Genomic DNA, 25,744 nt, shown 5'->3' with positions numbered 1-25,744 from the left:
ATTACAAGGTACTCCTAGAATTATGAGGCTAAGCTTCGTATCTACTTTAGGAAAAGAAGTATTACCCATGCAAGATCATAAAAATGATACATCAAAGCAGAAGCATGTGGCTGAGAAATAATTTTAGAATGTATTCCTGGTCTAGCAGATAAACTATATCAAAATAATTCCTTCTCCAGTAATTACTGAAAGTAAGATGAAAGTGGTATGTATGCCTACTAGTTTATTTGTGATGGCTTTTGTAGCAGCATTTGCTTGTATTGTACTGCCGTTTAAATGGATTGCAAGATTTCCAATCCTATAAAAATAATTTCTAAGTCAGGGATGAGTTGAAGTGCTGTTTTTCACTTGAGCAGTATTTTCAAAATCTTTCTGGTTTTTTGAACGTGTTGCAAGTATTTGTACACTGCTGATTTTATGATTATTCTCTGTAATGTCTTCATGGTTCTCAGGCTGTGGATTTTCTCTCAGGTGATTATCTTTTTACACATGTGCATTAATTGTAGTGTAATTTCAAGTTCTTTTTTTTTTTTTTTTCCATTTTAAATGTCTCAGGTTTGATCAGAAAGTAGGGCATAAGAAAGGGGGATGGGATCTTAACTTTTTGTAAGAATCACTGCACATCCTTGCAATTCTGACCTCTCACCTGAGGATTTAAAACTTGAGGTTGAGCCAAAGCCAAGTTCATCCAATCCATTAAGTCCTGCCTGAAGCCTGAAGAGAAATCAAGCTCAGCAAAGTCATAAGATGCTGTATTTAGGGATTTTGCTGTCTTCCATGATTTAGTTGATACCACTCACTTGAGGAAGTGAGGCTCTGCTTTAGTGGAAATCCTTTAAAGTACCTCAATGAATGTAATCAATAATTATGTATTAAATATTGCAAAAGAAGCAAATAAGGACCAGCAAAATTATGTTTATTCTTTTTAAAAAAAAGATATACTTCACTTTTCAGCAAAGATGTCCAGGAAGCTAAGTTTGCCAACTGAGTTAAAGCCTGATTTAGGTAAGTTTATATAGTTGATTTTATTTTTACTAAATCTGAATGTGAGTATGTTAAAGTAAGAGGCCTGAATTATGTAAGCTGTCATGACTTTATGTTGCATTTATCTGAAGTGTAGAAATAAAATTTTAATTCCACTCTTTTTGGGGACTCTCAGGCACAAAATGTCATTGCTGTCATCATAAGGTAAGCCTGCAATTCCTGTATATGGCTTATCACACTTTCATCATAATTTTTAGGTATCTGTCACTCACTTTATCAGTAGTGCTGTGATAGCAAAACCATGAATAAGCAGACAGCATTAGGAAAACTGCTGCTTCCTGTTTAGGACCATCTGATACACTTTAAATTGAAAAATGAAATATCTTAACTGGATATGTTGAGGCGCTCTCAACGAATAGTTGGGCATAATTTTGTAAATGTTAATTGTCTTGTGACCACTCTCTCTAAAGTAAAGCAATATACAGCTGTTTGGATGGATGACCAGTCTGAGAATTTATTTTTCTTGAAAATGCACTGTAACTTTTTAAGGATCAGTTCAGTTATGAAGTCTGTGGTACTAAAGGTCATTGTGCTGCCTAAAACAATGTACAAATGAGTTGGTTGGAGTTTTTTTAAATACTTTGACTGCCAGCTGTTAGATCAGGTCCAGCTCCTCTGACTTGTTCTCTAAAGATGATGGGGCACAACTGTAGACCTGCAGTAACAAATGCAGCTGCCTTCTGCCTGCCACAGCTTGCTCCTCTCTCTGCAGCAGAATTGCCACCACCAGCCCAGCAGAAGACAGCCAGGATCAGATGGGAGCTGTAGCTCTGTGTGTTTGCCAGGTGCTGCTGCTGTCAACAAGGGGAAAAGTCCGTGGCACTGGGATATTCTCAAACTGAGCTGGACCACCCTGATTTACAGTTACAGCTTGCCCTTCTCAGAGAAATGTTAAGTTGGAAGCAATTCTCAGGGATTCTTTATCCAAGGATTGGCAAGGATCCTTTGGCAGGGATACAGATATTTGGACAATTTAACCTCTGATCTATTCATGAGCCTCTAATAAAAAAGTTTTTTAGAAATATACCAGACAAAGTTTCAGTGTTGTGTAGTCTAATTAGACAGATTTCCTGTTACTTAATCCAACTTTCTTGCTTCCATATTAACTTTTTCTTGTCCTTTGCACAATAAACAGGAATAACACATACTCCCCCTCTTTGTTAGTAATTTTTTAATGCTGTTGAAATCTGTCATCATATCTCTAATTTCATTTTTACAGAATTATTTTTCTAGAATGCAGTTCCTTCTTCTTTAGGTTATGTTATCTAACCCTGAGATGGCTTCTGTTAATCTCCTCTGGAACTGGAATTTGTCCTCATCTTTCTAAGCTCAGTGTCTGGAACTAGAGCAGTTTGACTGTGGCCATGTTGGCACAGAAGAGCTGAAGAATTTGACAACTCTTTTCAATATGTTTCTGTTGTTCTATGCTATGTTCACCAATGGTTTAGGGATAATTTTGGTATAGGGTGAATTTCATACTTGGCAAACTGGAACACATTTATACTTAAGTATCAACCAATTGTAATTCTGCTGCTCTACTCACATTTCTTTGATGGCAATAATTATTTGGAAGTGTTGCTTTTTCCTAATGAAGACTGGTGAAAAGTGGATGCTGAATTTTTTTCAGCACTTTCCAATCTTGAAAGAGTTACAGTGTTTTCTACATCACTTAATATTTGCTGTTTCTTCTGCTGAAATAATGGAAGGGTTTTTTTGTCACATCATTTCTGATGAACTCATAAAATGGTTTGTACCTTCTGAATTGCAATAGCTTTTGACTGGTTTTGACTTTGCATGTATGTAAATATCTGTGCTTAGACACCTCATTTTGTTCTGTGTAAAATTATTCTAGGTTTTCAGGTCTGTAAATCACTTTCTTAAGCAGTTACATTTAATTTTGCTTCTATCTTTTCTTGTAGTGACACAGTTTTTGCATAGTGTTCTTCAGTGTTGGCTTGCTTGTATTTTTGTCACTTATGTGGCCATATCTATGGGCTGTAGGAGACAACAGAAATGCCTTTCTCCTAAATTCATTATCCTTATCATTGTCTCTTGTTTCTTTCCATGGCTTCTTAAACCTACTCTTTCATGATCTTGTTCTTTCAAATTAATTTTCTGTCTTTGGAGCTTTAACCAGCTCCTCTTCCTCTCTGAACAGATAAAATCTAAACTATGTGTTTCTGTATTTATTCTCTGCTTTCTAAAACAGAAGTTATCTTGATCATACCCTTGTCTGCATTATACCATTGCTTTTCAATGTTCTAATCCAGCAATTAAGATGCTACTGCCATAGGTGCTGCTCCTTGCTTTGCTTCTTCAAAAGAGCCTCATCTGTCCATCCTTCTGGTGGTGCGTAGTGATTCATCACACTGCTGTTCCTTCCTCTTCATCTAAACCTAATCCATTTACAAACTTCTTCCTTGACTTCAGGATAAGTAGGATGAACTAAAGCAGTTAAACTTTTAGCCCTCTGTTCTCTCTTCCAAATGGATTGTCCACTCTCAAAAATGCCCATGTGTCTGACAAGTTAGTTTTCATTGGTTTTCTCCTGTCCATTCCAATGCTTCTGGAATTTGTACACATGTTCTTCAAATCTAATAGCTAGAACACACAAATGCACATGTAAAGCTATGCTTATTGTAGTTACTGTATGATTGATTATATTCAGACTGATTGATCCATGTTAAAATTGAAAAAAAAATTAAATTAGTAAATACTGAAGCCTGAAAAAAACAAGCATCATAAGAGGTGGTGGTCATTAGAAGACTTATAAAAACAAATTATTGTTTTCATTGTTTTACACTGGATTTATTGTTTTTAATGTGAAAACTTAGTATGTCAACATCTGGTGGAGTTAGTTCCTATAATCCATATTTTATATTTGACAGCTAAAATTCAACAGGACAATGGTTTTTTTCTATCCTTGTTGGAATGAGGAAATTCCTCAGAAGATTCACTGTGTTAAGTAGATGTGTGTATTTAGTCAGTTGAAATCTAGTATGTATGTTTTCCAATTGCATGTTAGATATTCCTTGTAGAAAGTTTTTCAATAATTTAATGAAACTAACATAGTAGTTCCAAATAGTACATGGTTGAATGTTGTTCTTTAGCTCTTAATCCTGCTTTAAAATGTCAATTGCATCTATACCCTACTCAAAAGATTTTCTGAGGGTTTTTTTTAAAGCATAATATAAATTGCATCCAACTTTTGCTGGTGAGGGCTGTCTTGTGTTAAAACTTTGTAATTATGAAATAAGAATGTAAGTACAGCATTAATATGTGAATGCATAGATAAATTCAGTGTCTGCTGATGTATCAGGTATTGCCACACCTACAGACAGCATGCAGCAAGAGTGGAGCAGCAATTTACTTTTGTTAACATTAGAATTCACTTGTTGCTAAACAGTGAGCAAGACATCCAGAAGGGCTTTAGTGCTACTACTGGCACTATGCTACAGCATTCCCAGTGGAAATATTCAGCTTTGCAGAACAGTGCCAGGTGGCATTTGGTAGCATTTGTTTCCCCCTCACTAAAGTTTGGGGGTGTGGAAGTAGCTTGTTAGATCTCCTGCATACAGTTTCATTAAGTGGAACAATATTGTGGGTCATTACAAGGACCCATGCTATTATGCTGTGCAGATGTCACTGCATTTCCCAAAGTAAAATAGTTGTATCTTCTTAAGATTAGTTAACTGTGTTGAAAAAACCAATATTTTTTCATCTGCTCAATGAACTAATTGGCAGAGAGGTTTGTCATTCAGCTTTTTAAAAGAGTACCACTTGATAACTATTATTCTCTGGCTCTAGAAGACAAAAATATGCCTTCAGATTTTTCATTATAATTATCTAATGGCAACCTCTGCAACAAATATTGGGTGCTTTGCTCAAGAAACAGCTGGAAATTGGAGAATGAGGAGATATGACTTATGAAGGATAGGGGTACAAAAATCAATAGTGTTATAGTTAGTATACAGTAGATGCTAAAGAACAAAAAGAATTAAATTCTCTTAATCCCTCCAATTTGCCATTCTTTTTAATTAATACTGGTTTATTTTCAGATGTCAAAGACAACTCTTTCAGTCGATCCCGGAGTTCTAGTGTAACTAGCATTGATAAAGAGTCACGCGAGGCAATTTCAGCTCTTCATTTTTGTGAGACTTTCACAAGAAAGGCTGATACATCACCTTCCCCATGCCTGTGGGTTGGCACCACGCTGGGTACAGTGCTTGTCATTGTACTGAACTTACCCCCAGGAGGAGAGCAGAGACTTCTTCAGCCAGTAATTGTTTCTCCCAGTGGTATGTACAAAGCAAACAGGCTAAAGGACGCTTTGATAAAGTATTGTTGTCGTTCTTCCTATTTTTTAGGAAACTGTTTGGGGTTTGCTTTTCAATGTTTGATTAATTTAAAATATATATTGCATTGATTTAGCTGGTAAGTTTAACAAGCTAGACTGGTTACTTTGTTACCAGAGTTTCTTAAATTGGAAAAATGGTAAGTACAATTTCATAAAATAAAAAAATGTAACTTTAGTGTTTGCTTGCTGAGAAACCATTTGTAGTTGTTAACAGAGATAGCAGAAGAGATGAATAGTATCAAATGCTCATTTTATTACTGTTTTTCAGTCATGAGGTAAGAGTCAATCAGTTTTCCTGCAGCAAAAAAAAGGGAGTGCAAACTAAGGCTGTAAATTGAACAACTAGCTTTAAATATTAGCGGTAATTATATTCCTTTGAATTGCTGTGAAAGGTCTTGGATCTTTTTTTTCTGATGCACAGCTACTAATTTTGTTGTAATTTTGTATTCATGATTTATTGGATAGACTGTTAGTCATAGATTTAGCTTTCCTGCTACCACTCTCATGCAGAACATGCTGCTCTAGTCCATTTTGCTACACAGATTGTATCAAACATACAAATTGCAATGCCATTTGGTTTTAGGAATGATGAGGAGTGGACATCTAGACCATACATGGGATTTGTGCCCGTTGAGTGAGGGATTGGCAGCAGTGGTCAGATTTGGTAACATTTGGCCATAAAAGCAATGCTGCAGGCTAGGCAGTGTGTTTCCCCTTTGCATCTGCAGCATAATCCTTAAAAGATATTGCTTTTTATTTTGGACCTAGCAGATGTTGATGTTGTTACTTACATGTAAATGAATTAAGGTAAAATAAAATTGATTTGCTAAAGGTCTGGCCTACAGAGACAATGATTTGAACTGTAAGGAGGGAATACTTTTACATTTCAAGCTAGAGAAGCAGATTCAAATGTGAACTGCAGGGGAGAAATAAAAAAACTGCACATGCTTGTCTCTGAACCAGTTGAAGGAAAAGATGGTGCTCACCTTTGATAACATTGATTGCTGATATTAAATATACTGTGTACTCATCAGGAGAGAATTAAATGAGTTGCATTTGTGACACTGAACTTAAATACAAATACATTTCCCTTGAAGTTAATAAAAGAGTGTGCAGCCACTTTACCCTTGAAAACTGGTTTAACATTTTCCTGATTACATTTGTGCTTCATTAGTTTTAGATAAATGCCCAAGGTTTGTATACATCTGTTTTGCTAGGGAGGCAAACTGAAGTTCTTCTTTTCTTTTCATTCTCCTAGCTTCTTAAAGGAGTATTTTGTAGCTTGGAAAGCAATTTAGGAGAACTGTTTTAGAAATGTGCTCAACTACTCTTTCCTAGGAACCATCCTGAGGCTAAAAGGGGCAATCTTGAGAATGGCTTTTTTGGATACCACAGGATCTTTGGTCCCACCAGCACATGAAACCTGGAGAGAACACCATGAAGATAAAGATGAAAAAGAAAAAGCAAAAAAGCGACGACCTGTCTCAGTGTCCCCTTCTTCCTCTCAGGAAATCAGTGAAAACCAATATGCAGTGATATGTTCAGAAAAGCAAGCAAAAGTTATCTCACTGCCATCCCAGAACTGTATTTATAAGCAAAATATAACAGAGACTTCTTTTGTTCTTCGTGGAGACATAGTGTCGTTGAGTAACAGTATCTGCCTTGCATGTTTTTGTGCCAATGGACATATTATGACTTTTAGGTAAGACCTGTTTGATAGTAACTTATACAAAAAGAAATAGTCCTCTGCTACACAGAAAGGTTCCTTTTCCGCAGGATGGTGAATTTAAAAAAAATTACATTCACTCAGTGTTGATCATTCTCTAATACTTAAGCTTGAATAATTTTGACTGCACATTCCTGTTAGTTATGTCTTTAACACATGAAAAAGTTTACCACTTTAGCTCAAGCTACACTGATTCAACACACAGTTCCAAACAGGTGATATAGGTCCATGACTTTAAGTTTGTCTAAAAGTTGAATTTACTTCCTGATGAAGAAAAGTGCCTTCAGTCAGACCTTTAGCTTGCACCTGACCAGAACTCTGCCTATTTTTGTGCAGTTGTTGGCATCCCATTCATGCCTCAATATTTTCTCGTGTAGCTTGCTGTGCCTTAAAGGCTCAAACCCAGGCTATAAAGGCAAGATAAACTGCCATTTGTATAGTACCAAATAAAGTAAGGGGTTTAAGTTAGGAGTTTAAGCATGTTGTTATTGTAGCAGTAGTGTTTAAATATACTTACAGGTCACCTATGTAATTTTCATGTGCTTTATCTTAAATGTTTCTAAGTGTTATTTTATTCTGAACCAGCATTGTGTATATACTTAAACACTTCCACCTGCAGTTTCGTTGTGGCCTGATGATAAGATGAATGTAGAACATGGCCCTATAAAATTATGCCAGTAAAGTTCCTAAAAGATTATTTTAAGGATGCCAAAAGAAGCTTTCAGCTTGGAAAACTCTGTAAAAAATACTTCTTTAGGAAGTTATTAGGAGTAAAACTAAAACTGATACAATCAAAACTTGTTTTTTAATTGTAGTATGTAAGTCTGTAACTCCATTGGTATATATCCCATGTTTCATGTATGCTTAACATCTCTAAAAAATGCTGCTCACCTTGCAGGGCAAACAGTATTGTTTTTCCTACTAAAACTAAACTTATGTTCAGATATCATATAGTGAAACAAATCCTGTCTTCTTGAGGATTCACATTATTCTCTAATGAACTCTACATAAGTGGTAAATTATAAATGCTGAATTGTTTCCTTGTGTAGGGAAGTTGGATTCTGATGCTGAGCTCCATTTCATAAGCATGAATTGCTGCTGGAGATGGACCTTATGTGCAGTTCATGTAAAGTTGGCAGAGCATTGTGTCATACCCAAGATGTCCAATACTTAACTACTGAAATAAATTGAGATAGTACTTAGTAACAAACATATCTGTAACAGAAATTATGAAAATGTTCTCATGGATATCACAGTTGTCCTATCTGATACGATATTTTTGTGTTTTGAAGCTGTAAGAATGTTTTATGCTCCCATTGATCTGAAGCAAAACACTTCCCTGTTACTGACTCTTAGGAATATTCTTATTTTAGACATGCGTGGCAGAGGTGTCATATCTGGGTGATATGCTTACAAGAGAATATTGCTTTTTATTTCTCACTTTTGAAATCTGCCTCCAAAGGCAATCTCAGCATCATGCAAAAAAAAAGAAAAAAAGAAAAAGAAAAAAACAAAAGAAAACAGCCTGATACTGTTGTGGTTACTACATCTTTTTTAGATTTTAACTTCAGTTTTCCCCATTGACTGCTTTTATAGTGTCTAGAATTAATAACCTTATGTGGATGGTGGCTGCAGCAGAAGCTGTTTATGGAATTATTGGGACATTGGCAGCTAACAACTTTAGTAATTTTTTTAGAAGAACTTTGCAGGGGATGTTTGAGACAGTGGTTTATTTTGTGTTCTACTGGTCAAGACATTAGGTGTTTTGTCCCTTGCATTTATTAACACTTTGAGGGAGAGGACTGTTTGGTAGGGGAATATTGCTCTAGCCCAAGTGTGCTGTCTCATCTTCAGTAGATTGATACAGTAAGTTCTGCAGTTACATGTATAGAATCCAAAAATACAAGGTAAGCAAACTTTGCTCTAAGAGGACTTTCTCTTCAACATCTAGTTAGAGAAAAAGGGGGGACTTAACTAAAAAAATTGCTTGAAGCTACTGTATTGTGCTTTCCTTTGACAGCACACTCGTAATATATCTACATTTTCTTGAGGAGAGATCGTTTAGATTTTATTTTTAGTAAAGGAGAAATTATTAACCTGGGAGAAGAGACAGGATGTTTAATTGTAAACTCCTGGTACATACTTATCAAAATACCTTGGTAATTATTAAGTAATGCCTAATTCATAAATTTCACTTTTGAGGTGCTGCCTTGAAAAATCTGATGTTTTGAGATTCTGTAACATCATTAAATGATACCTGTTTATGTGGTATCATGCAGATGGTGAAGAGAAAAAATTATGTATTGCATTTTAAAAATCAGCATTTGATCAATAAGAGACATTTCTGCTATATTAAATGGGGTTTTAATTCTTTTCCTTAAGTTTGCCCAGTTTAAGGCCGTTGTTGGATGTGTATTACCTGCCACTCACCAACATGCGGATAGCCAGAACATTCTGCTTCACCGATAATGGACAAGCACTCTATCTTGTCTCACCAACTGAAATACAGAGGCTCACCTACAGCCAAGAAACATGTGAAAATCTTCAGGTAATGAACTCTCTTTAAAAAATCACTTTTGTCTTAGATACATTCTGAGCTGAGCATTTAGGCTTTTGTGCTCTGATATTTGTTTCTCCCTTTTGTTTTCTTTCACTGTAGAGTCTGATTCTGAATAAATCACTTCTACCTTAAATTTTTGTTTCATCCATCCTATTGTAGCTGAATCAGTTTCTTGCCTAATTTCATTTTGATCAACAGGAAATATCCTCCTTTAACATACCATTAAAATTCCCTTGATCAGTTGACACTGGGGGAGGTGTGTGCTGACACAAGTGGGGAATGCCAACTCAGGATATTTGAAGGAAGCTATTATGTCTCAGGGGTGTTAACAGCTTGAAAAATTCTCAGTCATGCTTCAGGTTGGTAGATGTATAGAAAAATGAAACAGCAGAGTTGCCGGCTCTACTTTCATACTGCTATGTGGATATAAGTATTTGTAGATGCAGTTTCAATAGAACAAAGTCAGAAGTCTTGCCCAAGTTGTAGAGGGGCAAATAAGCTTTACTTGAATGCATTTCTTTGCTTCTGAATTCTATGAGCTCTGAGCTTGTAACCATCAGAAGCAGATAGTTTGGACAAGTTTCTTAATATGTTTTTTATTTTTCTATTTCCTACATCACTTTGCAAAGACAGATGCTCATTAAAGCGTATCTCTTTTAAAATTCAAATCCATTAAACAAATCTGGAAAGTGCAAGAATATTCCATTATTTTTAATAATTTATGCCTTTTTCTGTCTCTTTTTCATTGCAAAGGAAATGTTGGGTGAGCTCTTCACTCTTGTAGAAACACCAGAAGCACCAAACAGGGGGTTCTTCAAAGGCCTGTTTGGAGGTGGGGCACAATCACTTGACAGAGAAGAACTCTGTAAGTTGTTGTTAATTGTTATTTTTCTGGTATTTCTTCCCAAGGAACCTAGTGATCCTTGGTGAATGTATTACCTGTGTTCACAGAACATTACCTTTGTGAAGAGGAGAGTAAAATAGGGAGTGACAAATGGTTTTTTTTCATAGATTTTGTGTTGTACAACCTACCAACAAGATCAGAAAAGCATGGATGGTTTTTTTTAACAGGTTCTTTTAGCTCATTTATTCAGCAGTAGATGAGCTTTGTTTTAGAACATTTTGGTTTTGTTTTATAACCTTTTCTTGTTTTATAATCTTATTTTTATTGATCTTTATGAAGCATGTAGCACTGACCATGATTCTATCTATGCTGGTGAACTGAAAGGCACTGCTTTTAGAGAATTCTATTCTGGACAGTGAGAAAATTAAAATTTCACTCTGCTTCAGTTATTTGCCAGATTTTCCTTGTTTTGCTTGTGTGGAAATGCCTTAGAAATGACAGTCAGTCCTCTGTTTTTAGGACAGTAAAATTCAGATTTGGCAAAATTTTCATTGCTTTATAATTTTCTCATTGTTTTTTTGATTACTTTTTTTACTGTGATGGCATTAAGCACTTTAATATATTTAAGGAAAATAGCTTCCACTTATTTATTTAGATATTTGCTAGATGCAACACCATATTATGCAAGCTTCCTTTTAAGAACCTTTTTCTTATTAATGTGAAATGTACCTGTCAAAACGGACAAGGTGCCCTGCCAATCCTTTCTTTTATGGTGGTTCTTTTGATTTCTGTAGAATAAAAATTAGACTTTATTACTTGTGCCTCTACATTTTGAGCAACTCTCAGATATTTAGAGGTCACTTTTTGTGTCAAAGGTTTCTTTTTTGTGCGTTTTTACATACATATATGTATATATAATACTATGGAAGGTTGGTGAAGTATTCCAGTAGAGAAATTTATGTGCACAAATTATAATTTAATATGAATGAGACAGAGGAAAAATATTGTGTAACTTTAGAAGCTATCTCTTTATATCATGTCAAGTTTCCACCATTAAGTTTTGGCTTGGATCTTTAGAAAGAAAATATTATTGAATCGAAGAAAAAAATCCTAATGAATGAAAGAAAGCCTGACAGAGACTTCAATGACAATTCAAAAGACATTTGAGAATATCTTTAATGTAGCCATATTTACCATGAGGGTCACAGCAGAATCTGTAATAATTGAAATTATTTTTTTTGTTTTGGGAATTCACAGAAAGATCTTTATGGGACTAATTTAAATGTAAATTATTCTTAGTAGCATAAAATCAAATCAGAGACTCTGGAAATACTGCATCAAAATGTGTTTAACCAGTTAATATTATTTTTCCTGGAGGTAAAAAAAAAGAAAATATTAAAAAAATATTTCACTGTTTGAAACAAATACTCATATTTCTGTGGTCTGTACAGTTCTGCTTGAGATTGGCACATCAAGTGTATAGATTGAACTGGGTGACTGACATGCCATTAAGAGCAAAGTCAATGTAGTCAGTGCTGTCACTGGAGTCTGGAGCTGTTCAGGTGACCTTTTGTGCTGATTTGTTCTTACAGCCATACTGAGGTTTTACATTCCTTTTCCTTTTTTTTTTTTTTTTTTTTTTTTTGGCAAGGTTTTTACAATAATGGTAGCATTGACACCTAATCTTCAGGTATCTGCATGCTTCCATCAAAAAAAACTTCTGCTGGTGGAATCACACTGGCTGGCTCACACACCAGCAAAGCACTTCCAGAACTAACCACAACTTTTCAATATTTCAATACCCTGCTTTCTCTGTTGAACTCAAAACACATTCCTCATTAAAGAAGCTATATTGTGCTGGTGAAGTGTTTTTTCAACAATTTTATTGATGAACAACAGAATTCTAATTTCACACTTGAGCTGTGAAGAGCTTACAGTTTTATAAACTACCTGGAAACTTAAGAATATGTTTGAATGCCTCAGTTCTAATGTAGAAACATCTGCTAACATAGAGTAGTGAGTGTTGCTTAGTCATACCCAAAATAAGCTGTTTGGTCTCCATGCAAAGAAATTACACCACTAGATAAACTCGTTTCAGTGATATTTATGTCGCAATGATAGAAAAACTTACTATTCTGTATTTGCTACTTTTGCAAATGCCTCCAGTTGGAGAATCAGCATCTGGGAAGGCATCAAGGAGTCTTGCCCAGCATATTCCAGGACCTGGGGGTATCGAAGGTGTCAAAGGAGCAGCATCTGGTGTAGTTGGTGAACTGGCACGAGCCCGGCTGGCACTGGATGAAAGAGGACAGAAACTGGGAGAACTGGAAGAGAAAACTGCAGCTATGCTTTACAGTGCTGATTCTTTCTCAAAACATGCTCATGAGGTATGTTAAACTGAACATTAAACTGATTGTCACATAAATGCAAATTCTGCAAGGTGACTGAGTTCTGCCAAAGGCATGTTAGAGGTATCTGAAGGGCATGCAGTATCATTGATAAAGGATACTTCCTTTTCATCCATCACTTGTCACTACTAACAATTAAGTACTCACTGGAAACAGCCTTGTCTCCTAGCACATTGCTCTAGAGCATGCAGTCTGCTGGAGTGGCATGCAAGCTTCTAAATGTTCAACTCAATCCCCATTACTGCAAAAAATTGCTTTTTGTCACTGAATTAATAAGAAGAGTAATGTTTTATGTCAGATTCCTGCTGTCCTTAAGAAAGGTCCTGTTGTATGCAAACCCTTTGAGTGCCACTTTGTTTTTTTCCTCAGTGACTTCCACAGAATGGCTGTTCTCATTCATTTTCATGCCAACTTCTTTCCACACCCTAAACTCCTGTGCAACCTCCCCATTCTCCCTAAAATGTCTTTTTCTGAGGCTAGCTCACCACCAATAATGTTACCATTAGAAAATTCATCATGCTAAACGCTCAGTGTTCAGCGACATGTGTGCAACCTTGCTAAAATCTTTCTTTCTCATGCTGCTTTGTAAAGCATATTATTTGTTTGTGTCATTGTACATTTTGGTACATTACAGAAACAGTAATTAGAATTTTTTTGTTGTTTTTTTAGATGATGTTGAAGTACAAAGACAAGAAGTGGTACCAGTTCTGATGACTCTCATCAATCACATCTGTTTAATTTTGTCCTGATGAAAAAATCTTGTTTTTTCATTAATTTTGGCAGGACCACTGATATTTAAAGGAGTATTCACCATCGGATACTGTTGTTTCCTAGCACAAATGACACACTGTTTTACCTCAGTCCTGGCTTTAACTGAGGAGCTTTATATCTAAGAAACACACACAAAAAAAGAAACTTGAGTGTTTCTTAGCTGTTGGTTAGCATAAAGTTGGAACAGAGAAGGTAGCTGGAAGATGTGGGAAAGAGAGTAAAAGGAAATCGTGGTGAGATGGGCAGGGGCAATGCAGGGTCAATCCTGTGTTAATATTTCATATGCCAAAAGTTTTTGTGCTATTGTAATTGCTGCCAGTGTTATACCCTCCTGTAAGGAGAGGCAATAAATCAGGGGTCCAAGAGCTGGAATCGAGCTGTTTGTCTTGCTGGACAGTAGCTGACTTACAATTGCCCTCTCTAGGACTCGCTATATTTACCATTATTGTTGAAGAAGAGTTGAAGTTTCCTGTCATTCTTTCATTTAAAAAGCTGGAAGCTTGGAAGATTTCTTATTGAAAATTGTATACATAGTTGACCTGTGCATAGTCTTTTCTTGGACCCCTGATCTAGTATTCTTGTATTCACATCATATTCTGTGACGTGCAAAACAAAAGAATACGTAATTTTTGCATTAAAAAGTCAAGTGAATAATATGACTGGAATGTGTCATGCTGGGAGTTTTCGTTTGTGTTATGGCCGTGCAATGTGAAATGTGGTAACATCTTCCTTGTGGTAAGAATTCTTCAATTTCTGTTCAGTTAAATATTATTTTTGCCAAAAATAGTTATTGGTTCAGGTTGTGTAACATTTAGAATTGGCTGTGGGTTCCACTCATGCTGTGAATTTTTATAAATGTTTAACAGAATGTATCTTTACAGCCATTAATTGAAATAGCTGAGATAGTTTTGCTCAAGACTTAAGTTCGAGATGCCCCTTTAGTCCTTCACTAGGAAATCAGATAATCTTGGACTCAGGTTTTCAAACTTCCGCACACCATGGAGGTGCTGATGCATGAATAATGGCAAGCAAGCATTTAATACTTGATAATTGTCAGTATGTTGTTTGGCCAATCTCTAAGTTCTGCCAGTAGTGCTATTTTACAAGTACCTGTCTCAGCCCCGTGCAGCACTAAAGGCATTTGTCCTAAAGTTTGGATTTAATCTCTAAAGCAGTGTTTTCATTGTAAGCAGTGGTAAAGTGTGCATAAAAACTTTAGGAATTGCTGAAATAATGTTCTATTTGGGTGACATAAATAATACAGCTGAACTAACTTGTTAATGGCTACTGCACTAAAGCTGTATCAGTGTGAATAACCAGGGCTCTTTTTAAAAGAGAGTATTCCTTAAAATAAATGCTTGCATTTCAAAAATTCCTTTAGACATTTTTTCTCAAATCAGGAATAGTCATTGACTCGTTTTGTTTTATAAAAGGGAGTACTTAGAAGCTGATAGGTCTACATTGTCTGAAATTAATCACTTAGGTTTGCTTCTCCGAGCATTGCATTTTGTGTACTTTTTTCACAAACTTCCTGAATGTTCCCAAAGCAAAACTTTGGTTATATTTGTATTGTGAAGTGATGTTGCAGTAACACAGATAAGGCACCTTACAAAACACCTCAAGGATGCAAAATATTGAAGTTACTTATGGTTCCTTAAATCACTTTTCAAATGAGAGAAAAATATGTTCGGGCTTTGAAGCACAAACTGATACATGTTCTCACTTTAGGTAGAGCAACATTTTAAAAAGACAGTTGAATTGTGTTGTCAGTAAAAGGGCATGCTCTACTATGCCCACTGCTCAAAGGACTTAAAAAATAACAATGTGACAATTCAAACAAGCAGTATTATGATTTCTTGATAGGTCTGTCCCATAGCTACTGAGGCAATGTTTACTTGAGTTACTTAACTCAGTTTGCCATGCAGTATTTGCCTCTGCATGTTAATTTATTTTTTAGTGTCTAATTAATGCCTATTTAACACCATTTTGTGAGACATTCAGGTAGAAGAAAATGAGATAAACCACCATCCATACCACATCCAAAAAAACCCACCCTAGCTGACACTTGACCCCTTCCTTGTCTCACATTTATAAATTGAGTTGACTCATTATTATGTGACCTGCTGAAAATGAAGTACATTTCAGGGCAACAGAATACTGAGGAATTAATCTGGTCAGGCTCTGGGGGAGAGGATTGCAAAAGTATTCTTCAACAAATTATGGTATCAATCAATGGAAGATGACCTTGGCTTGAAAGGAAAGCCTACTTAACTTTCTCATCAAGATGTATTTGACAACCACCAGCAAGCAAAATAATCAGAGGCAATGAGAGACCATCTGGCAGTACCAGAGGAGTAGCGGCTGATTTGGTGTTACAGAATCTATTGTAGTTGAATCTCTTCTGGTGCTTGTGTTCAGGGCATGCTTCTAGATAGGAAGAATAATGGCATGGTTGTTATTGAGATAAATACACAAATGGTTCTTGGTCAATAAAAGGGGCTATGTACAATTTTAGTCTAAAATGTTACTTTTTCCTTCCCAGTGGACGGAAGGCGATCACACACCCATCATTGCATCTTATTGTGCTATTGGTGGTGCACCTTTTGTACAGCAAAGTGTATTGAAATCCTTGCAGGGAAGCATCCCTGGTTTTTTCACTAGCATTTTAGTTGTGTGACATTTTTTAGAGTGTCTGGAAAACTAAAAAAATACAATTGAGCTATTACTTTTTTTTAAATGAAAGTAAGAAACTACCTGCTGCTACCTATCTGTTTATATGTAGTGTGTCTCATTAGAAACTGTAAACTGAAGAAACTTTTCTTCACCTTAGTCCTGCCAAATCGTAACTTTTGATTCCTGGTATGTGTAAATATGTGTGTATTCCAAATCAGTCTGAAAATGTTACACCACAGGCATCTCCAGTGATTTGTTCTTCAGCAAACAGTCAGTTATAAAGTAGAGTAATATATAGCTGTGTTCTTTGTCTGTCTTTATGCAAAGTTTTTGTGCCTGAGGTGGTACTTGCATGGCAGGAGATTGGAAAGCTACATCCAAAGGAGGATTTTTGGAAGCAAGTTCATTTGCTTTTTTTTCCTTTTAGTTTTCCTTTTATTTTCCTTTCTATGTTTTGGTTTTGGTTTTTTTTAATTTCATTTGTTTTAGTGGTGTTTTGGTTTGTTTGGGTTTTTTTGAAGGGTGGGAATTTTTGTTTCATTGTTTTTGTTTCTTTTATTTTTCATTTTTGCTTAATTAATGGCACTGATCTTACCTGAACTTTTAAACTTGAATTTTTCCTGCACTTTAATTCAATCATGGTATTTTATTCCTTAATTTTGTTTCTGCATTTGTGCAGTTCAGGTTCATTATTTGTATATAAACACACATGTTCAATAAAGACTTTAGAACAGATTACTTTCAGGCACCTTTGCTAATTATGTGATTTATTTAGAATGTGTGTTTTCTTAGCAAAAGATGTATATACAATATAGAATTTAATGAAAGGCACCTATTCTGTGTCAGCATTCAGTTTATAAATTACTGCAACGCTTTCGCATTTGTTACTAGATAATACAAAAGAAATCTGTTATATTTATACATACTGCTTAAGAATATACTTTTAGTTTTAAATAATTTTTATATGTACACTTCTACCTTTAATTTTAAAAAGACTTGTGTTCAAGTTTTAAGTCAAAGTACTTAAAGTATGTATATTATCCATAGAAGTTGTTTTAAGCTTATGAATACATTCATATCTCATATCGAGATGATACAATTACTAAGCAATTAAAACAAATAGCCCATTTTGCTTTGCAGAAAATAATCAGTTATTTTTACCTCCCATTATGAACTTCCTTGAATAATTCTCCAAGTATGGAGCAAGAAGATAGGGAACTAGCCTAATATTCAAGTTTTCTCAATAGCTGCAGTCCGTGGCTGACTGGTTTTCTATGGGTTGGGTTTTTTTCTGGTACACATGAGAGACTTTTTTCAGCTCTATTTCTTGAACTTTTAAAATTCTCCAAAACTGAAGTGAGGTTTGTCCAATAAACATTTTCTTTGAGTAATGTGCGTATTTTGATTATACATCAGCTCTTTACATGTAAATCAGGGTTGGTTTTTATGTGGGTTTGTTTTGTTGGGGTTTTTTTGTGTCTGAAACGTGTTGGAAAAATTAAAGAGTCTGTGGCTGAAGTGCCCACTACTTTCTGCTTGTAGTTTAACATGTCTGGGCAGGCACTGACTGCAGACAGTCCAGTGTGGGAGGGAGGGACTGCAGTGCCTTGCCTCCCTTTCCAGGTAGAAGGGCAGCCGGTCACTTCAATCTTCCCTCGTGCCAGCCAATTTCCTGGGTAATTGATTTGAGTCTTTTTGGGTGGATGTTGATAACTTTGCTACTACCACAAAATCTTCAAATACTCTGTAGACAGAAATTAATGATGCTTGAGGGGTGGAAGTGAACAGAATCAGGGGGAAAAAGTGTGTAATGTAGGTGAATCAGTTAAACCAATTTTACTTCCGTTTTCATTGAAAAGCTGATCTGGGCCGATTTCTTCTTAAGCCCATTATAAAGATGTGCTATATATCTACCTTATTACTGTTTCAAATCCCATGAGTGTACTGTTTCTGGGTTCTTTTCCACCTTATAAAGTTTGGACTTAAAGATGTAGGCATTAATTTTTTAAAAGTGGAAAAAAAGGAAGAGAAATGAGGCAGAAACACCAAACAATCAAATGGAAGATGTCAATCAGTATCTTTTAGAATTTCCATGTGCACCTAGAAACGTTTAAGCTTACCTACAGCTGTAGGTTACTTTGACACTTGTATTTTTCTGTTAGTACCTAAGTTCCATATTAACCAGGCAAATAACTAGAAGTTAAACTGTTTCAGTTGAAAACATGTAAGAAGTTGTATGTGGATTACCACTACCATTCAGTCATAGGTGATGGAAAGGGAGAGGGGTGGGAACATGTTTTAAATATTCCCTTTTAAAACAGAATTGTAAATAAGCAGTACTGTGTTATTTTAGACCTGAGCTCTGCTATCTGTAGTGGTTAGAACTAGGAAAACATGCTGCTTTCTAGTTATGCTGCTGTTTCATTGTACCAGCACCATGGGGGAAAAAATACATCCGTAAATTTTTCTAACATTGCCCACTCCTGGGTAAGCATGCTTGATGTGTAGCAGTTCTCGTTTCTGTATATGTTAGTGTGTACATGAGTGTTTTCTTTTTCCCTTATGTTCATTGCAACTTATTCTTCAGTTAAGTCTTGCTGAGCCCCACTAGCTCTTCTGAGGATGATTACTGGAATATGCATTTTTAGGTAGGGTTGCAAATCCATCTGTCTACAAATATAGTTTCATATGAACTGCAAACTGTACTGTTACAAACTCAACTATGTTAGATTGCATAGAGTTATTTTACTTACATGTACTTGGACTGAACTATGTCATCATAATGAAGTTAAAAATTAAGTATGGAATATTTTTGTAAATAAAAATACCTGTGCAGCTGGTATTTTAAATTTAAAATGTATTATACATTAATGTTTCAGAAAAAAATGTTCATATATGTGTATATGAATGTGTCATTATGCTGAAGGGCTCTTGATTGGGCAAAATAAACTATTCAAATCTCTCCTGAAATGAGTGTAGCTTACTCCTTTTCTTCCTGACCAGTTGTTTTTCTGCTGGCTGGAGCAGCAGGAAGGTGTGAGTTGTGCTTTACAGCAAGCAGAGCAGCCAGCCTGGCTGATGAGGAACAGCCCTGAAAGACCCTGAGAGGTGTGAAATGCTTCATCTGCAGTGATGTCCCCAAGCACATGTAAAAACGTTCTGAAATGTGTATACTGATGGTGAAAATGTGGAGTCCTGTTATCTTTTTAAGTTACCAGAAAAGTTAAGGTCATTCATTGTACAGACTCAGTAAAGCAAAGTATTTTCTGTACCTGCATTTTGTCTATTAAATGAAAAATCCAGCGTGTAAGGGGAGAAGAGATGAAACTGGTATTTTTTTCTTTGCCATGTTTACAGTACAGCAGATGGATTGTTCTCTTGGTCTGAGGCTCAGCTTTGCCACAGAGCAGTTTTCTAGCTTGCAGTGTTATTAAATTTGCTATCTTTTACTGTTGGGGAGAGAGGGAAATACAAACAACCTGGCTTTGTAAACATACTCTCTCAATGGTGGGGAAATAATGAATCCGAAGAGAGGCTTGGGCAGTAAATCTGAGAAGTGGAATTGCTGTACCTTGGAGAAATTTTTTGATCTCTTGATGACAAATAGCAAAATATTTCATGTTGGTTGTTTTAGTATGTGAGAATATAGTTTCATCTGTGGAAAAAGTCTGCTAGTTCCAGACTTGTTTTTTCTTTGACGGTTACACATAATGAACTGGATGCTCTGCAGTGCTTGGAGTTATAAAAAAGGATAATGCATTGGAATGAAAAAAATTGTTTAATCTTCAGTTTAATTGGATTCAAGATATTTGGAGCTGTCACACCGCCTCCAGCTACTCACTAGGTCTGGTAGTCTCCAATAAAAGTAAAAAAGCTACAGGAGAAGTAGCTCCTTCTTATGGGTACTGTAGGACTGCACAGACCAATGGACTGACAAGAGGGGAGTACCAGAGTGAGGTTGCAAAGTGAAGCATTTTCATTCAGTGAAACTCAGGATTTGATGAGACCTGTATTAAAAACGTGGTTCCTTTGCGCATCATGTGCTTCAACAGTTTTGTTGCCAAGGTACTGTAAATTAAATGCATTTAATACCTACAGACATAGGATTATATGCCCATCAGCACTTTTCTTACCCTGATTTTTTAAATTGGGAATTTTCATCCAGGCAGGGTCACTGAATCAGCCCCTCCTTGTTGCCCACTGGCCTGTGGGTGCTCAGTGGTATCCCTGATCTTGCCTGCTCCCTCCTCCTGCCTTGTGCACCTGCACTGCTCCCTTGGCCTCGGGTCAGCCAAGCAAGAGGCACTGTCTGCTTCCTCTTGCAGGAGGCATCCCAGCCTGGCCTGAGGAAATGGGATGTTTCCCACACAGTCCTGCACGGAGGTGAGCCCACAAGAGCAGGATGGCAGCAAGCCCCAGTTTCTCATCTCCTAGTTTGCTGGCTGATTTTTCACAATGTGTAATTAATGTTCCCTCACTGAGGGCTTGGGGGCTTGCATATGCAACTCATTATAGTAGCAGACCTCTGCTCACTTGCTGCAGCAGACAAACTTGCTGTAGCTTTCTGTATTTGCCAGCCACAGGAGACAATCTGGGCTAAGGCTTTGTGTACAGGCTGCCCAGAAGGAGGAAGCTGTACCCACCCCTACTGCCCCTGCTGAGACCTGGGGAACACTCCTTTAGCCTCAAACACTCCTTTAGAGCTGATTGATTCCAACACTGCTCAGAAGGACTGATGGAGGACTCCAGCAAAGCCACAGTCAAGACAAAAATAGAAAGGTTGAGGTGTTTTGGAGCAAGTGACTGCATTTTTGCATCTTGCTGCAGTCTCAGTGCAAACAGGACTTGTTTGAGAGTTGAGTGTTTGAAGGGGTTTGCAGTCAAAATGCCAGACTGTGCTTATGTTTTGATAAATTTAGGAACTCCTCTGCCTAATTAAGCAGACATCATGAGAAATTTGATATAATTCTGGTTTCTGTGATGCAAGACACTCCTGGAAAGAATAATGTGGAATGCAGTCTCCCATAAGAGTGAACAGAAAACAATTTCAAGCTGGTATCCCCTAATTCTCCTGTGCACCTGCAACTCTCTGAGCACCACTTGAGTCAAGTACTTTTTAACTGAGTGCTAGCATCACCTACCCACTGTGGTGCTTTTTCTTCCAGGATCTCTAAGGTCTCAGCACAGTGGTCCAAGGTCTCATGAGACTTCTCTTCCTTAGAATTGCTGTCTTCACACTGAGTATGCATGTCTGTTGTTCAAGATGTATGTCAGAACTTATTATAAATTTATAGAAGGAAGAACTGCTGTGTTTTTCCTTTTTAAATATGAAAGGGTTAGAAAAAGGACTAATCAAGGTCATTGAATCAAGGTTTCTTTTAAGTATGCTTGAATCCAAAGTCAATTCTAGCTGTCAACTTAGAGGCCCTTTACCTCCCATTTTGTCTCTAGCAGAGCAGTTATTGGTTGGGTTTGAGAGTTCCCAACCACTTCACAGATTTTTTTCAAAACATTCTGGAAATTAGCTCCTTATTTTACTGTTTCAGTAAACCCCTTTAGAAAACTTGTTTTTACACATTTTAAAATATAATTTGTAGTCAGAGTAGGATCTATAAAAGTGGCATTGACTTCTACCACATTCCCTCATTTTTAAAAGGCCAGTAGTTGGTTTGGGTCTATGTCTGACATGCAATTCCTTGCTCTTTTTAGGATTCTTCTGTATGCAGCTTCTTTCTCTCCAGTAGTCTAGTTATGCTGCATGAACCAGTTTTGGCAAGTAGTCACCAATGCAAACTTTCTCCAGGTAAAGAAAACTGAAGAATTTCTAAATATGGCTGGAACTATGAGGTTCCAACACCAGTATCACAACTACTTCAAAGTATTTAGCAGATTATAGCCTAAGGAGCAATAGGAAATCTCTTAGTGTGCCCTCTGCAGGGAACAGTGCAACTCTTGGGATTTGCATCATGTTGGACCTGGGCAGTATTGCATCTGAGGCCTTTCACTATTTCAGAGTATTTCAACAGTAGGAGTGGACATGGCTGAAGTGAATGTAGAGTTTAGTGAGGGCTGTAACTCAGACCACCAAGATGTCTTTCAAAGTATAAGGTGACAGGGATTGGCTATGTCCTGGAGACATTGACCACATCCTGGAGAGCAAATTTCTAGCCTGAAAACCCCACTCCTTTTGATTTAACCTGGGGAAAAGGCAAAGCCTATGTGAATAATGGTGGTTTGCTGTATTCCCCCACTGGACTGATGGGAAGCAATTACCTACCATTTTTCCTGTAGGTGTTAAAGGAATTTCTTTATATTTGCACTAATAAACAATAATTTGCTCTCAGTCAAGAGTGTGAGTTGCATGTCTTGGTTTATCATTGAGCTACTATTGTTGGTCTACTACCTGATTGTTCCAGGCAATGGAAAAACATGGGAAGTATGTGGATCTGAGCCCATGGTCCCATAGACTTCAGCCTGGAAAAAGAATTTGCAGCATAGCTCAGAGAGGCAAGGAGGCAGAAACAAGAGGCTTGAGCTCCTTGGCACAGCACTGATTCTCTTCTTGACACATTTTTGCAGCTATTGTTCCAAAGAAAGTCTTTTAAAAATGCATTTTAAATGAGAAAAAGTGACAGTTTGTGCATTTACAGGGAGCTGCTCCCTAACATAAACAGCATGGAAAGAGAGAAGTTGGACTGTTTGAAAAACCCAACCAGAAGTAGTAGTGTTTGGCATAATTCACTGATCATGAGAGACCTGGCATGCCACTGAAAGAGCAGCGATAGCTCTGGAGGGGACAGGGTGCTGAGAAGGCAATGGACATGGAGACAAGCTGCTTGCATTTGCTGCTCTCAAGAGGGAAGGCAGCAAAAGCCTGACAGCCAGCTCTGAAATTACCTCTGTGGCTGTGTTGTGTAGGATGGTGTTTGTCAGAACTGGAGGAGAGCATCTAAGTGAGCGCTGGCATGAAGTTTTGTCCTGGAGATGTGTACAACAAGTTTTGCTTTAGAAGAGGGGCACAAAAAAGGTCCCACAAGGCAGCAGGCAGCCCCATTGCCAGCACCTGGAGAGAGCAGCTGGAAACAATGCCTGAGGAGACACCTGCTTGACCAGAGGACCCATGTTACCCCAGGTATCACTTCACATATGGACACTATCAGACACGGGCCACATGTTTCCAGTCACACCTGGGGCCGACCTGTGGCTTGTGACAGCCCAGGAGTGACTGGCTTCAAATATGTCTGGCAGCCAGGATGAGGAGAACGCTGACCCCAAGGCTCTTCTGCTGGTGGAGAGAAACTGAGAACCAGAGTCTGACACTGAAGTCCTGGCAGACCCTGACTGCAGACCAGAATCTCTGTCCTCCTCAAAGGGATGCCAGTGGGGTTCTTGTCCCTTGCGGATGGTGGGAGGTGTGTGGTCCTGCTGGCTTGTCTGACTCTGACACTGGGGTTCTGATGCCTGAGATTTCCCGAGGTGGCAGTGAACTGAATATGAAGATACAGCCTTTGATTTTTAAAGATCTTTTTCTTTAAGAAAAGACCCTACCCTCCACTGCTCAAGGCCAAAATAACTGGCAAGCAATGTTTCTTAATGCAGCTTACTTCAGTGAACTGATATGGGGCCACATCTGTCTAAAGAGCCCTGCAGATGCAAACACCCTCTGGTGCAAAGAAATTGATTTGCAGAGCACACTTACTTTTGGCCTCACAGTTGCTGTTCTGTAGGTCTGTCGTGCCTTGGGACATTTGCTCCCTGCAAGCAATAACGCATGGGACACAGGAGCAGATTTTTTCATTGATTCATTCTCATCGTTTTCAGTGGAGTGTCACACTTTGGCTAAAGACTTGTGAGACAGGGATTTCATGGGCATGCCAGGTTTCTGAGCTTCACTGCCAGGTCTCTGTGAGTGGGATGTGCAACAGCCTCACAGACGCAGCAGCGAACGTGCCCTGTAAAAATAAGTCGGGTTGTTCTCAGGCACCAGATGGCTGTTCATGGGAGGAGTACTGGTAATATTGCAAGTTAATAAGCAAAGAGTCATCCCCTTCTCACCATTACCACCCATCCTGCTCTGGAATGAAATAAAAGCCCTTCCTGCTCCATAGTTTTAATTAAAAGCTGTGCTGGTATGTTATAGGGCATCAAGAATGATTGAAATTGCAGACACCTCTTCTCCTACATGGGATGATTTACTGCATAGGAAATGGGAAGTTGTATATCTTCCCGACAGCATTATCCTTTGCTCCTCTGCACATGGGAGTAATGCAGTCACCAGTATATGCTGTAGTAAAACTTCCCATTAAAAGCTCCTGGATAACTAAAATATGAGTCTCAAACTTCTACTTTGATCGAGTCACTTAAAAGATTCACACATTCAGCTACTTTTTATATTAACTCTTCCTATCACTGTGTAAAGTACAAGAAAACCTTCCCCAAAACCTGTGCTCCCCTTTTTTTTTTCTTTTTTTTTTTTTTTTTTTTTTTTTTTTTTTGTGCATCAGCATGGCAGCTGACTGGGGAGGGTTTTCCTTGCTTTCTGTGCCAGGGAAACAAATGCCACTGGGCCACAGGAGTGGAGGTATGTCGTGGAAGAGGAAGGTTTCTCCAAGTCTTTGTCTTTTCACTAGCAGCCACCGTTTTCCCATCAGGTGCACGAAAAAGATGCTGTTATACCACAAGGAGGAGAAATGAGAGGCAGCAGGGTGGGATGTGTAGAGTTTGCAGGGCTGTTCCCCCTGCTCTTTACCCCCTCCCAGCTGAGGTGACCCCTGGGGCTAAGCAGGTTGCACTTATGGGGACAAGGGACTGGAGTACACAGGAAGGGAATATTTGGAGGGACCTGGGCTCAGGAGGAACAGAATTTCCACTGCAAGAGGGGCTGGGCAGGGTCCCAGCCACATCTGCTGGACCCCAGGCAGGGTTCAGCTGTATTTTGGACAAATGAGGGATAGGAAGAAGAGAAGCCTGTGGATTGCCACCACAGGAGTTTTGTGTGCAGCTGGTGAGTTCAAAGGTGGAGGGGATGGGCCAAGGATGGCAGGAAGAAAAAGCTCTGTGTAGGGAGAGTTTCTGCTTCAATGGCTTGCTGGGATCCAGTGTCATGTTTACCAAACACTGGGCATCCCTGGATACCTGTGAGATGCGGTCTGGCTTCTCTGACTCTTCCACCTCATGCTATTACCCATCAATTTAATTTGCTCTCTAACCAGCAGAGTACAGCAGAGGGACCAGCTATGCATACAGCCTTTCACCTCTCTTAAGTTCTGAGAAAATCCCCCAGGGACAGGAAGAGTAGCACCAGTCTGTGGGTCACCCATAGTCTGACCGAATCAAACACTTGGGTATGCTGCACCCTGTA

General features: G+C 37.8%; 1 protein-coding gene across 4 annotated transcripts in view; it reads left to right on the top strand.

Annotated features, from left to right (window-relative positions):
- STXBP5 (syntaxin binding protein 5) overlaps positions 1-19,353 on the top strand; it is a 104,300-nt gene extending 84,947 nt beyond the window's left edge. For 2 of the 4 annotated variants that reach the window (XM_058019356.1, XM_058019355.1), the window contains exons 20-26: positions 955-1,005; positions 5,103-5,342; positions 6,740-7,103; positions 9,510-9,675; positions 10,441-10,552; positions 12,698-12,918; positions 13,609-19,353. In XM_058019356.1, coding sequence (XP_057875339.1) covers positions 955-1,005; positions 5,103-5,342; positions 6,740-7,103; positions 9,510-9,675; positions 10,441-10,552; positions 12,698-12,918; positions 13,609-13,650 — 1,196 coding nt within the window. In that variant the 3' untranslated portion in view covers positions 13,651-19,353. The remainder of the gene's footprint in view (positions 1-954; positions 1,006-5,102; positions 5,343-6,739; positions 7,104-9,509; positions 9,676-10,440; positions 10,553-12,697; positions 12,919-13,608) is intronic. The other 2 variants (XM_058019358.1, XM_058019357.1) reach the window with 1 other exon arrangement.
- The last annotated feature ends 6,391 nt before the right edge of the window (positions 19,354-25,744 follow it).

Source organism: Melospiza georgiana, chromosome 3 (assembly GCF_028018845.1).
Source record: "Melospiza georgiana isolate bMelGeo1 chromosome 3, bMelGeo1.pri, whole genome shotgun sequence".
NCBI classification, from domain to species: domain Eukaryota; kingdom Metazoa; phylum Chordata; class Aves; order Passeriformes; family Passerellidae; genus Melospiza; species Melospiza georgiana.
This window is presented reverse-complemented; position numbering and strand designations above follow the sequence as displayed.